At 38.5% G+C, this 14594-nt stretch overlaps 1 protein-coding gene across 7 annotated transcripts in view; it reads left to right on the forward strand.

The window, feature by feature from the left end:
• The window catches only part of sema5ba (sema domain, seven thrombospondin repeats (type 1 and type 1-like), transmembrane domain (TM) and short cytoplasmic domain, (semaphorin) 5Ba), a 298720-nt gene that overhangs the window by 141418 nt on the left and 142708 nt on the right, over positions 1-14594 (forward strand). For all 7 annotated transcript variants that reach the window (XM_055015127.1, XM_055015129.1, XM_055015130.1 and 4 more), the window contains exons 4-5: positions 3423-3522; positions 4015-4060. In XM_055015127.1, the coding sequence (XP_054871102.1) occupies positions 3423-3522; positions 4015-4060 (146 nt within the window). The remainder of the gene's footprint in view (positions 1-3422; positions 3523-4014; positions 4061-14594) is intronic.

Raw genomic sequence — 14594 nt, forward strand, 5'->3', positions numbered from 1 at the left:
ACCAGATCTTACTGAGCAGGTGTTCAGTTTGTCGACTAATAAAACTGATTTACTCCTATTTGTGTAGCAGTTGGTAAAAACTGCACTGTGCCACTGTTTTCAGGAACTACTGAGCTTTTTGTTGCCACAGACAGAGTAGAGACATGAGAAAGTATTAACCCTTAAAGCTTGATAGATGCACTTTGCATCCACCTCCCTTCTTCTCGGTTGAATTGCTCTCCAAGTATTTATTGCAACGAGGTGCAGCGTATATCAGCTTGATTTTTCCAGCACTGCTATTTGCTCGTCTGTGCAACAAAGTGTCAGCAAGAAAAAATTATTTTGAGTTTACTTCCATCTGCACACCCATTACTCTTTGTCTAAGTGACTCCTGAACTTGCAAAGAAGTGACTATCTATGCAGTGCAGACCTGTGCAATTATATGTTATTATTCCATCACAAGAAAGAGCAAAACTGGAGCTTTGTAATTATGCTTGTTGCATATTTGTACATTCTGAGGTAATAACGGTATGGAGACAGATTGCATTTATGTAAAGTAATCATCTTTGCACATTTTCACATTTCGGCTTCTCTGATGAATAAGTCACGAAGTCTAACATTTCATAATGTTGGCCTACTGCATATGAAAGTTAACAGCCAAAGTAAGTCCTCTGATGATAATAGTTGTTTTTCTGTACACCAAACAGTAATCTGCTCTTGAAATTCCCAGAAATTTCTGCATTGTCTCCAACATATGTCTGCTATTACATCCCATGTTAGATGACAAATACAAAATGCACAAGTAAACTATAGATAATCTTCGAGTCATAAGTAATGTGGCCATTGGGGAGACATTCATATCTATAGATTTTCTCAACAATATCTGTCATACAGTATCCCACGGTCATGGGTTTAATATTGTCATATTCTCCCTTACATGATTATGAAAAGATATATCCACTGCCAAATTTTTATGGTGTAAAAGCACAACAACTTTTCCTTGATGCAAAGGCCAAAACAAGAAATCTAAAAGCATTATCTTATTAAATGATGGAAGATCTGAATAGCCTGGATTGTTCTGAAATGAAACAAATGGCAACATGTGTTTTGTTAGGTTTCAGCACCAAATTTACTTGGCTAGACTTATGAAAACATCATTTATTGGTGTCACAATATGACCCTTGTGTGAAGTTACTTCATTTTCTGGATTACTGAGATAACACCATCTAATATATGATCAGTTGGATAGAAAGGAGCAACAGCTAGAAAGCATCACAACAAATGGCAAGGGTAAGTGACTAAGAAATGCATTTGTGATGTTACAGTGTCGGGGGAGTGGCGAACCCTAAGTAAGAAGCACACAGAGCAGGCGACAGGCAGGTTGAAATTAAATAGGTTTTATTCACGAAACTAATACAAAATAACTATAAACACCAGCAATGGCCAGGAACTCACAACTGGAGAAGGAGGGGGGAAGCGGATGGTCTGAAGGGGGTGGGGCTAGGCTAGGCCCGGTACATGTGATCCATTACAAACGAACCTAAACCAGGAGAAAGAGATGTTTCTATCAAAATATAATGTTTAGTTTTATAGAAACGTAGTTTCTGGACAAAGAGATGAGCCAAATGCGCTACCTGGTTTCTTACCAATGCAAATCCAATCAGTTGCCGCATCATTTGGGCATGGACGACAAAAAAAATAGCACAAAGAAAATGTATGAAGGGACAAAAAAAGATGAAAACAAGATTCCACATGTGTCTCTTACAATGTCCAAGTTAAAAGTAAAGGTCGTGAAATTACCCTGAAAATGACCCAGGGCTTGTATGGTTAAAAGAAGCACATCATTTTGACAGTTTGACAAGAATAGATTAACAGAGATCTCATTACAACTGTAATACAGTTCCTTTAATTTCTTCTTATTAATTCCATTAAGTTTACTCTGAAAATGATCCACTCATTCAGCCTTGATCGCATCTCTCAACTACAAAACCCAGAGTAAAGTTTAATCTGACAGCAGCTCCTCTATTCAGATCCACATCTGGCAGAAAACTCACTTCTCTCAAGTTCCCTGTCAATACTCTTAACAACGTGTGTGTTTTTGTGTGTCTCTCCTCTAACTCTGTGTGTTGCATCTGTATCTTAAATAAGGAGCAGCATACTGCATTGTAGCTGCAGCCTTCTGTCTTTCTATCATTTATATCTTCAGCTATGCTTCCAGATGATGGAGCCATATGGGCTTCATCAATCCTCAAATCCATCCCTGTGCATGATGGAGACTAATTTTACTATTCACTCTCACTTTTTCCTCAATACTTTGATGTAATTTTGTGCCTGAAGCCTCAAGCTTTTACCACCTACTTTAATGTTTCAAGAAAATGAAGGTTTAAGGTTTTAAATGTTTGATGACTGCTTCCCTAATGAATAGTTATTAATGGTGAGGCAAAAACTGTCACGTGGTCGTTGGGATGAGATTCTTGGTTTGGATTTTCTACGTTCTGATAATCTAACAGTATAGCAAACTACAGTACAATCATAAAGTTAATTAATGCTGTTTAATATTAATTCACAGTCGTGCCATGTATTGGAATCATCATTCTTTCCCCCTTTGCAAAGCTTTTATCTGTTTTACTCGACTCAGCTTTTCAAGTTTTGTTAAAGGAATCTCAGTCTGAGCTAACTGCTGTGATGCTGTGTACAGCACAAGAAATGCAGCAAACCCCTTTATGCTGCACAAACTTCCATGTGGTGAAATTCGTTTAAAGGTCTGCACTTTGGGTCACACGGAGATTGGAGAGAAAATGCTCTTTTCCAGCAGTTTTCAATGTGACATTAAAAGCCCTGCTGTGCGACCCCTCTGCTCTGCTGCTTTGAAATTTTGATTTGTAAATGCTAGTGTCAAAAAGCGCTGAGGTCTCCACCTCGTGCACCACACAGAGCTTTGTTTGTCCAAATGTCAGGTTGGATCTGGACTTTTGTGCTGGATGTGGCCCTGGACAGCTTTGTCCCCCTCGGTCTGAAACGCTATCACAGAGCAGGAGGATTTTTGCACTTTTCAGCGCTACAGCTGCAAATAACAATATTTCTCATTGATGACTTGTGCATTAGTCATCCTTGTGAATAATCACTTAACCATTTAGTCTGAAAAATGTCAAAAAATAATTAAAAAATATCCCATTACATTATGTTTCTAGTGTGACAACTTCAATTTGCTTGTGTATTCTAACCAACAATCCAGAACCCTCAGATATATGATAAGAAAACCCTCAATTTTTGCTCAATAAATGACTCCAGTTATGAATTTTATTAATCAGCAAGTCGTGAAAATACCAACAGATAGAGATTTTGTATGCAGGTAGCAAACTCTCATCTCTAAATGTTGCTGCTTTTATCTTCTGACATGATTTAGCTTCTTCTAACCTTTTCCCTCTCCTCCTTTCATGCAGCTCTCAGCCCATGGATTTCCACTTTCTCCCACCCTGGTGTGAGAGACTACTCCCAGCTCACCCTTGACCTGAGTAGGAATGAGCTTATTGTGGGTGCCAGGTAAGAAACTGTAAATCCACTCAGCTTTTCACCCCACAGAGCATATTACTGAGAATGTGATACCCTTTCTGACTCACTCATATAGTGCGGTTTTCGAATAATGACGCTCCAAAAGTGCTCTGCTGAGGTTTCGCTGGACCATGTCAAGCTTTGGATTTGGCAGGAGGGATGAATTTGGAAGATATGTCATGCCGCAGTAGTGTGTGCGATTGTGTGTTCACATTCTCATAAGATTATAGAAGTTAAACTTTTGCCTGGTTTGACCTGGCATGAGAATACAACAAATATTGCACAAACATGCAAAACCAGAGACTTACATAAAGGTTAAAACAATAACCTAAGACTAATGGACAGTTAAAGTATGGCCATTAATGGGCTCCATGTTAAGCTGACAACAGCTCTTCTCTAACTCTTAATCTGCATTGCTAAACACATTTTCCTGGATGGAGGCCAGTCACTCACACATATACTTTTCCTTTCTCCTCAATCCAGGAACTACCTGTTCAGACTGGACCTCAATAACATGTCGCTCATACAGGTAAGTGCAAAGTTTTGGGGTTTTTTTTATTCCTGTGACTTTAAACTTTGTAAATATCTGTCTCTCTCTTTGTTTCTTGACTAAATTTATTCTCACATTGTCAGATTATGTGATTAGAATCCTTTAAATAACAGAATGATGATTAAGAGGATACAGGAAATACTGTGAAACTCATTATTAGGTTTCTGAACAACCAGTCTTACTGTGTCTGAGTGGTTCTCTGGTAGCTCTGATTCTGTTTTTCGTAGTGTTGATCTGTGTTGTTCACTGCCTGCGGTCACATGCAGTTACTTTGCTAAAAAAAATATCTTCTTTGCATGTGTGTTTTGAGGTCCAGAATTTCTTTGAAATGCTGGAATATTGAAGTATCGTCTTCTGTCTTTTGTTTTTCTAGATTTACATGCCATATTCGGATAACACATTGCTTTGCTCATTTTGTACATAATTGTACACTCCTGTCTCTTTAAGACACCATCAGCCTGCTCTGATTTGTCAGCTGCCCCAAAGAAAGTGAGGCACAGTTGGTTAGATAGAAAGACAGAGAGAAGAGCACAAGTATCTTATTGAGGAAACAAGAAAAGCACTCAGACAGCGCAGTACTACGCCAAGGCTGCTCAGTTGATGTATCATTTCCGACGGATGAAATCTTGAATAAAAAATTACCTTGTGCTGAGCACAGGCTGTATTATCCATGTGCACATTATGTATGGATACCGAATTGCGTGTAAATTACTGTTATAAAGATCTGTTGATCAGTTCATCACTTATGGCAAGCCCTTATTTTGCTGCTGTTAAAATAACCGTTACCTCCATGCTTTTATTTTGAAGGTGTATTTATAATGCTACAGGCTTTTATTTTGTCACCATTCCAGCAGCACAGGAAATGGTTATCTAAGAAGCAGTTTCTTGACATGATGAAGACGCTGCCGAAAAGTCCGGAAATTCACATAAATATGAAAGAAAACGGTTCCATGCTGTTGCTGTCTAGCAAAGGATGTGTCTATACTTACACGTATTACACTAGAAGCACGTACCTGCAATGGAGACAAGCTAGAATTTGTGTTCAAAATAAGGCTGACGGCTGAACGTAAATAAAGACTTTGTGAAACTTCAGGAGCTTCACCATTGTCTGGCTGGGGTTTGCTACATTGCGTGACCTAAATATATGTAGCAGGCTGCAGGAATTGATGGGACTCAGAAACACCCCACAGTTGAATCATTTGTTCCTTGTATGATTTCCAACTGATAAATCATGGTCATTTTGTAGTAGGATCTCAATCATGTGATTGTCAGTGGGTAACTGACACAGTGTTCATTTGTTGTCATGGTTACAGCGACACCATGCTGGCAGCTATATCTCCCAATGGGAAATCTTTAACAAATCCGTGGATCCAGACTTTAAGCCGCATCAATGCCAAAATCTAATCAGTTGGTCCTTGTGTCATTTCTGACCTTCCCTGAAAATTTCATCCAAATCTGCTGGTCCGTTTTTGAGTAATGTTTCACACAGACAGACAGATTCACAGACAAACGTATGCCGATTGTCACATAACTCCACCGTTCCTCGGCAGAGTAATAAGTTTGAACTGCAAGGCATTTGTTCATTCTTTGTTTTAGGATAAGTTAAACTAGCTAAATGGGAAAACATTATGTAAATGTGTGACACGGTGATGTAGATAAGTAACAGAAGAAAAACCTAAACTTCAAAGAGGTGTTCTGGAGAAAAAGAAGTGTTTTCTGTAGGTGAGAACAGCTTCCTTTGTCATGGACTTCAGCTTTGTAAGTTTGCAGACTTTTCACATGCATAGAAAAAGCACTAAAAGAAAGGGAAAATCCCAATAACCACAGTATGGGCTCTTTATTGGATATTACACTGCACTATTTATTTTATTTGACCCAATTTTAGTGTCAAGGGTAGCTGCTAATCCAGCAATATCCCTGTAATAATAGCATCTTTAAGTCTTAATTCAGCATTTTAGCTTCAACATCCATTGTAAAATAGACGTTAACTAGAAGGCAACTTACTTTTTCAATAATGAGTCAATAAGTACAATTATTTAGCCTGTTGTAGGCCTGGTTCTAAGTGCATTTTTAGGATATAAAGTCAAGTTTTGGCTAAAAGTCTGAATGTACTCAGGAGGAGCCCATAAAGGATTGAAGAATGCCAGACTGTGTGTGTCGAAAAGAGCAGATCTCATTCATTCATTACAAGTTTGTAAAATCTTGATGACTTCTGGTGAGCCCAACATTATCTGATTAGATGCATTGGGAAGAGTTCATCCCAGAAATCTAATAGAATGAATTAAAAGCCTCAGCCTGAACCGTCCACAGACAGTTCTGTGTCATGGCTTTGATTAACTTTTTAAACCAAACATGCTTACTGACACTACAAAGACTTTCTGATAATGAGACAAACGTTGGGAGCAGCGTAGCAGCAGGACAGCGGTCCTTTCCTCTTTTGCTTTCATCAGATTCACAGAATTTGCAAAAAGCTTTTTCATGATCGTCCTATCAGTCAGATCCAATCTCTCAATGAGGCCAATTGAAATTTTTATTACGGTTTGCTCATCAGCCAAAGAAGTAATACCAGGTGATCATAAAAATGTGATGTTACCATAAAACAGTTCTTTAAAATGAAATTTACAGTTGTTGTCTGGATTAGTTGAAAGCTGAACATTTTGAGAATCTTGTTGGCTAAATTAAAATATAACTGTCAATATCAATTGACAGTTATGCCAGAAGCACTCGGTGCTGGGGTTTTCACATTGTTCACATTAATCCTCTGATAGTCTGAGCAGTTTGCGGGCAATTTTTTATTTATATATATTTTTTTTGTTTCAGTCACATTTTTCCTCACTGTGGGCTCATTTTCAAAGCAATGTAAAGTCTTACTGCTATATGGAAACAACACAACCAAGGTTAGAAGCATTAAAAAATTAAAATATATTTGATGCTGTAGAAAATAAATATATTGCAAAAAAAATTTAGCCAAAGTTGGATTTCCTTGATCATTTATTTTACAAAAATTGGAAAAATGCAACATTTTTCCAACAGTTGTTACTCATACTGGAAAAAAGGTGACTACATAAGCCATGGACATTTTTAATTTAAATTTTTTATGTTTTCATAGTTTGTTCATAATTGCTCCAGTTTAGCCAAAAAGTCCCTGAATTTTTGTTACATGGCTGTTAGCAGGTGAAATAAAAATGGTTTATTAGTTGTGCCAAGAAACGAAGAATTTTAAAAAAATTTTTTTTACAGAATCTGTTTACTGTAAATGGTTTATTTTTGGTGGATTTTTTAAATGAGAAATGTAACAAATATCTTTTGATGAAATTCACAATTTGAGTAGTTTTGTTTGTAGTTTTTCTTTAAAAGATAAAGGCATCACATTTCAAATTGAACATAATTGGCAGTAATATGAAATCTCATTTCTTAGATTTTTTTTTTCTGCCATCGATGCTTTTTGTCTGTTGATCCACAACAACCATTTATCTGCAGTTGCTAATTCAAACTGCTTTTCAACAGGACTCAAATATTACCAGACTGGGGACAGGGCAAAACCGCTGTTGTGTTGTAAAACTCAAATATAGTGATATTTATTTACAAGCTTAAACTATCTCCAGTGCATATGCCGAAATAAAAAAAAAAAAAAAAAAAAATCAACAAATATTTTTTAATCATCCCCTGTGTTGCAGAAAATGTAATGTTGCTTTTAGACACATGCACTTGTTTGTGTCCTCCACCTGTGGGTATGATAAGATAAACTTTATTGATCCCACAGTGGGGAAAGTTCACCATTACACACAGTGCAAAAATGCAGAGAACATTATATACACAAAAGATTTTTTTTAAGAAGACTATTTACATGAGGTTGAAACAGTTATTGCACATAAGTGGTATGTATATGTGAGGGAAAAAGTACAGCAGTAACAGAGATAGACCAGTTATATGGCAGCATTGTAAAGTCTGACTGATGTTGGGATAAACGACCTGCGGAAACGTTCCTTCTTACATTTAGGGTGAACCAGTCTGTTGCTGAAGGCGCTTCTTAAGGAGTTCACAGTCTGATGCAGAGGGTGGGAGGCGTTTCCCATGATAGACGACAGTTTAGCCAGAGCCCTCCTCTCTCCCACCATCAATGGAGTCCAGGGGGCAGCCACAGATGGAGCTGGCTCTTTTTTTCAGTCTATTGTCTGTAATGTGTGTTTTGTGCGGTAAAGGAGCTTTGGCGTAGTCAGAAGCGTTAGCTCTGGGGCACAGGGTTGCTGCACAGTTGCATCACACATCAGAAATGACAAGCTCCATATTCTCTATGGGACTGTGTAATCTTAACCGGTATATCACTGTCACTGGGTAAAGAGAAGCAGCCTTTGTTTAACCCAGATAGTGCATAGCTTCTGTGCTTCAAGTGACTGCAGGATATCTTCTTTTTGCCAGTTTTCCACTGCTGGAAGGCAAATATAATTACATATTCTGATTCCATTAAAGCTAAAGAAATTCATTTTAACTGTACATAAGTGAAGGAGACACAGGTGTTAAATATAACGACATGCTCTATATGCTTAGGCAGTTAAAAAGCAATTATTCATGTTTGTTCTCCCTGTTACGGGGGGAGCTGGAGAACCAAGCGCAGACACAGAGAAAACTGGCAGACAAGTGAATAAATGAATGAGTTTTATTTATCCAGATAACTAAACCAATATATAAATGGAGAACTGAACTAGGGGGACAGAACAAAACCTAACTACTCTAAACTCTACAAACCAACACTATGAATACAAAAAACAGAAGTCTACAAAACTAAACTGAATTAACAAAACTAAGCTCAGGAGGGGTACTCACAAGATGGGGAAACTGAACACAGAGGGGGAACACAGGCTGAGGGAATCCAGGGGCAGATGGAGATGAGACAGGACAAACAGGCTGGAGACAGAAGTAAGGCAGGCAAGAATCAGGGAGAAGATCAGAGTCCATGTAGGGTAATCCAGTGGGGAAAACGAAATCCAAAAGTGGAGACGCAGAGTCTCAGTGAGGATGTGCATCTTTATGATTCAGCAGAGAGTATGTGAATGAACAAGGCTTAAATAGTGAGCAGGTGATATTGTGGGCAGGTGAGATGATTACTGCAATGCGTGTCACCTGCAGTAATCAGCTGAGTGCAGGCAGGTGAAGCAGGGAGAGCAAGAGGGCAAGTGACAGGGAGCGAGAGACAGGAGGGAGAGATAACAGACAGACAGAGGGAGCCAAAGAGAGACAGATCAAATGAGACAGATACAGAGAAAACAGGAGGAAGAAGGAGAGAAACAGGAGCTGGAGCAGGTACCATGACACTCCCACTGTTGCTGCTTTACCATCGTGGTGTTTTTGAATGTTTTAGACTACAAATGATGTGTGCTTTTGTTCTTGTATAAATTTTCCGAAGCACATGCCATGCAACGAGACAGATTTTCCACCTTCCTTGCAAATATTTGCTGTAATTGAGGACAGTGAAAGTGTCCCAAGATGGCAATCTTTCTCTTGTCCATCACTGTGAACATGTTGTGCTTGTTGTCTGTTTCTAAGAGCTTTTAAAGAGAAACTCTGCCATTTGAGATTTGACAATTACTTGCTGATAAATACGAAAAGCTGCATTAGATATTAAAGACTGGAAGGCAAACAGCGTGGGTAGTGGGAATTTGGTAGGGTCTTTCATTAAAAATACTGCTGTTCAATATTTGACTTAGAAAATATCTAATGCCAGATTTGCTTCAAGTGAACCAGCACAGAAATGTCTGTTTTAATCCTCTGAACTCTGAGCAATTTCTAAACATTTTGTGTTTCTGTCACATTTTTCTCAATGTGGGCTCATTTTTCACGGCAATATAAAATCCTGCACCTCTATGGACACAAAACCATGGTTAGAAATAGACAGAACTCCTGCGTCTCGTATATGAACTTTAGAATGCCATAAATCAGAAAAAATTTTTAAAAACTAAAGTTGAGTTATTTATTTATTTACCAATAATGACAAAACCTGGAATAACAACATTTTTTCTATGTGCCCGCAGGCAAGGGACAAAAAGGGTGACTCTACATACTATCCGCGTCTTAGTAATAAGATTTTTAATTTGTTAATGTACTTGTCTCTTATCTGCTGCACTGCCTGCAGTTCAGTCCAGTTTTGCCAAAAAGTCTCAGAATTTTTGTCTTGTTATTGTTGGTCACAGCTGAGTCACTGACCGCTTTAAAAGTTGCAGAAGTTGAGGCTGAATTTTTCATTTTTTGCAGAATCTGATAACTCTGGACTGATAATGTTTGGCAAATTTTTAAACAACACATGCAGAATAAATAGATTTGTTGAAACATTCTGATTTTTAACCTTAGATTTGGTTAATTTTCATCACTGAACATCATGACTAGTTCAAGGACCATCTGAGTTCAAAATCCAACAATTCTTGATGAATAGTGTCATTTTGTCAGTATTGTACTGACAGCGTGTCTTCAAATCGGCAGGTTGTAGGATTGAGAAGGTAAAGAGACAGGAAGAGACATAATTGTCACTGCGATGGTGCATGACGATTGTGTGCTGAAATAAAGGTACTGATATCAGATATCAGTCTAAAGATGTACATAGTGCTTTGAAGAACAGTATGCAGCTTAGATCTACCGATTCTATCTCAAGTGAGACACCATCATTGGCCTTTTGTTGCCAGGTTTGTGTAATGTTAATTTCTGAATCTAAAACAAACAAGAACAGCTTACAGAATCAGTTATTATTTCCCTTGCATTACTTTACACTATGTTTCCACGCAGTGTGCTGACATGAAAGCATGTCAGCACACTCGACTTTGTCTGACAAAGTCTCCTTTCACGGCAGCCATGACTGAATGACATGATGTGTACAGCTGCCACCCGTGTGTCATTGCAGATATCAATGCACCCTTTGTCTGCATGTCCTAGTTGTCGCGTTCTGGAGGAGAGAAGTTGACTTGTGTGGGGTTTCATTTATTTTCACCCTGCTCTTGTTGTTCTCTGCAGCTCCATGAAGCTGTTCTCTTTGTCCCGAAAAAGGCATCTGGCATCTTAACATCCTTAGGACATTTCCAAGCACACAAACGCACATGCAAGTACACAGAAATACCCACACTCCAACATACTAAAGTCTCTAAATTTTCCTTCTCCCTTGCACACACGCACACTCCTACACACACTTTCTCAGCTTAATGTGAGCTATAGGGCTAAATGAGTTAGATTCTTCTCCACTCTGGCCAATGCGGAGGTGTCATTTGGTATGCCAAGGCTGAAATCAATGACAAAATTATACAAACTGCCCATTGAAGCAGAGAGGAGGGTCTGTACCCCGGCATTCATTTGCCAGTAAACGAAACCTGTCCAAAAAGACAGAGAAGAGCGGCATCCTTAAATACTCCCTCATCTTTTGTTGTGTAACCCACTAAAAAAACAAATCACCCACCTGCCAGTTGGAACCTCTGTTGCAGCTAAAAAGGCATCTAGTTTGGATTCCAAAAACAACGATGTACAACATGAATATCAAAACTACCTGTCAGAGACTATTAAATTGTGCACATTGGGTTTGTCTGTACCATCTGAAACATGAGTTCAGCTGTCTGCACTCCCATATGACCCTCGGCACATCCAGATGTCAAATGCACAGTAGAGGTGGATTGATAGGTTCTTTTTACTCACTTCGGTGCAAAAATGCTTATTTATTGACTATGTAACTGTTTTTCTTTTGAAGTTCATATTCACATTTTATTAGTTTTGCAAATATAAACAGAAAAATGGTAGTAGCAGTGTCAAAGCTACACTGCATTGCTCATAATGCCACGATATTAAGGTGATTATCCTCAGTTTGGCCTTGGATTCTTCATGCATTTCAGTTCATTACAAAACAAGGACAACGCAAGAGTCCATCTGTAGCTCAGCAACCTTCTCTGCTGTAATTGGATTGTTTTGTGGGTTTTATGCTCCTTCTGTATGCTTATATGCAGGTACTGTGAACTATGACTGAGGTGACAGTTAAGTGTGATATTTTAGTCATCAGTGATTAGAACTCAGTGCTCCGAGTTCATCTTTAGAATGTGGTGATAAAGATTTATTTGTTCATTTACTCAATACCTGGACTCCACTACACTCCTAGAAAAATTCTGTTCAGGTTTATACCATAATAAGGACAAGACCTTTTGACATTATGATATAGAGAAATCCAACAATTCCCCACTGAGCAAATTAAATAGTAGTGTTTTATGCTGTCAGTAAGACATTTTATTATCACATTTCTTAATAGAATATTAGTACTAAAGAACAGACAACTAGAGTTTCACCGCTATGCTCATTTGCATCCCTGTCTGTACAAAATTATGTTCTTATACTGTTACGAATTCTCTGAGGCTCAGGCGGAGGAAAGAGGAGTCGAGCAGATGCGGACACAATGATTTATTTACAACAAGAGAAATATACAAGACTACAACTCCCAGTGGATGCGTTAACACGGAAGGGGAAGTAGAAACTAAGAAAAGCTACAACTAAGTACAATAGCACCTCTAGCAGCTGGCTGACTAACAGAGTAATTCTAACTGGAGAACTGACCCACAGCAGGTATGACCTGAGCAGGAAAGCGGAAAACCAGAACAGTAAAACTACTAAAGTAATTTTCTACAAGACTTCTGCAAACACTAAGCAGGAATTACAAAAAGAAAACAGATGAGCTACTATGCTCACTAAGAGATACTTTACATTAGAAAAAGATGTCATGAAACTAAAAGTTCCAAAGCTAAAGAGCGACTACGCTCACAAGAAACTCTGAATAGCAAGGTACGTAAACTAGATTTACCGTAGCTGTAGTAAATGACTAGACTAAGACGACTACGCTCAAAAGTCAGCACTGGGACTACTGTGAACAATATACAAACCAGAACAAGATAAAGCCGGGAAACCAGACTGAAACTACTCCACCCTATGAGTGGACAAGAAAACAATATACTAACTTATACAACCATACAAGATTCTAATCTATACCTGAGACTGCTCGGACAGAGACACACTGGCAGCTAGACAACTAGGGAACAGAGAGACACTAGACTAGATGAGGGAGGGGGTTCTGTAGGGGCTGGTGTCGGATGGTCACGGGTGCGACAGCAGATGAAGGCACCGATGGAGATTCAGAAGTGGCTAAGGTGATCCAGAGGACTGCCCAGAGGTGAGATGTTGACGGAGCCAAAAGAGGCCAGAAAGGGTGGTCAGCAGGAGCAGGTTAGCGGTCCAGACTACAAAAGAGCAGAAACAGGCTTACTGAAGGTCTACAGCAGTGGTTCTCAAATTTTTTCTGTCGGGCCCCCCTTTGGAGGACAAAAAACTTTTGTGCCCCCTCAATAACTTTGTGTGTGTGTGTGTGTGTGTGTATGTATATATATATATATATATATATATATATATTTTTATATATATATATATATATATATATATATATATATATATATATATATATATATATATATATATATATATATATATATATATATATATATATGAAACTGTGAAAACATGAATATGCAGGGCTGTGTTATTTTATCTGATTCCATTTTGTTGTTTTTCACAGTAAAGATCAGGGGTGTCAAACTCATTTTAGTCCAGGGACCACATAAATCCAATCTGATCTCCAGTGGGCCCCACCAGTAAAATCACAGCATAATAACCTATAAATAACCACAGCTCCAACTTTTCCCCTTTGTTTTAGTTCAAAAAAGTACATTCTGAAAATATTCACATTTAATGAACTATCTTTTTACAAAATATTATGAACCTGAAATTTCTTAAGGAAAACAAGTTCAGTTTCAACAGTAGCCTATTATGCCTCAGTTCATCATTTACACATGCATTGTAACTGCCAGATAACAGTTTATCTACGTAAACACAAAACATTCAGTCACAGCTATCTGCAACTGAACAATCTAGTATTTTACTTCATGATCAGAACAACTTGTCAAGTTCTAGAAATTATTTTAAATTTACAGCTTTACAAATTTACAGTTAATGTTGTTGTAATTTTTATCATTTGTAAAGTCGTCCCGCGGGCCGAAATGGACTGTCTGGTGGGCCGGTTTTGGCCCACAGGCCGTATGTTTGACATTGCTGGTAAAAATAATCGGAGGAGATGAGCCGAGTATGTGACGTGATCAAGTACGCTGGTGTTCCGACTGCACATTAACGATGCGTTCTCCCGTTCTCAGGAGTCTGTACTTCGGAGTCTGAACGGCCAGTGCATATACCATAGATATATACAGAAGATCATTGTTATTAATATTTTTTTATATCTATGGCATATACAGTCTATGGGCCAGCACAATTTCAGTATTGTTGTACGCCGCGAAAAACAGGCCGACATTAAAACAATAGTTCAGCTAACTAGTTCCGTGTTGAAGGACCTTTTCCTCCCAGTCGCCCGCGCCCCCCTTGACATGCCTCTGCGCCCCCCCAGGGGGGCGCGCCCCACTATTTGAGAAACACTGGTCTACAGGAACAACGGCTAGAG

Source organism: Amphiprion ocellaris, chromosome 11 (genome assembly GCF_022539595.1).
Source record: "Amphiprion ocellaris isolate individual 3 ecotype Okinawa chromosome 11, ASM2253959v1, whole genome shotgun sequence".
Classification (NCBI taxonomy): Eukaryota; Metazoa; Chordata; class Actinopteri; family Pomacentridae; genus Amphiprion; species Amphiprion ocellaris.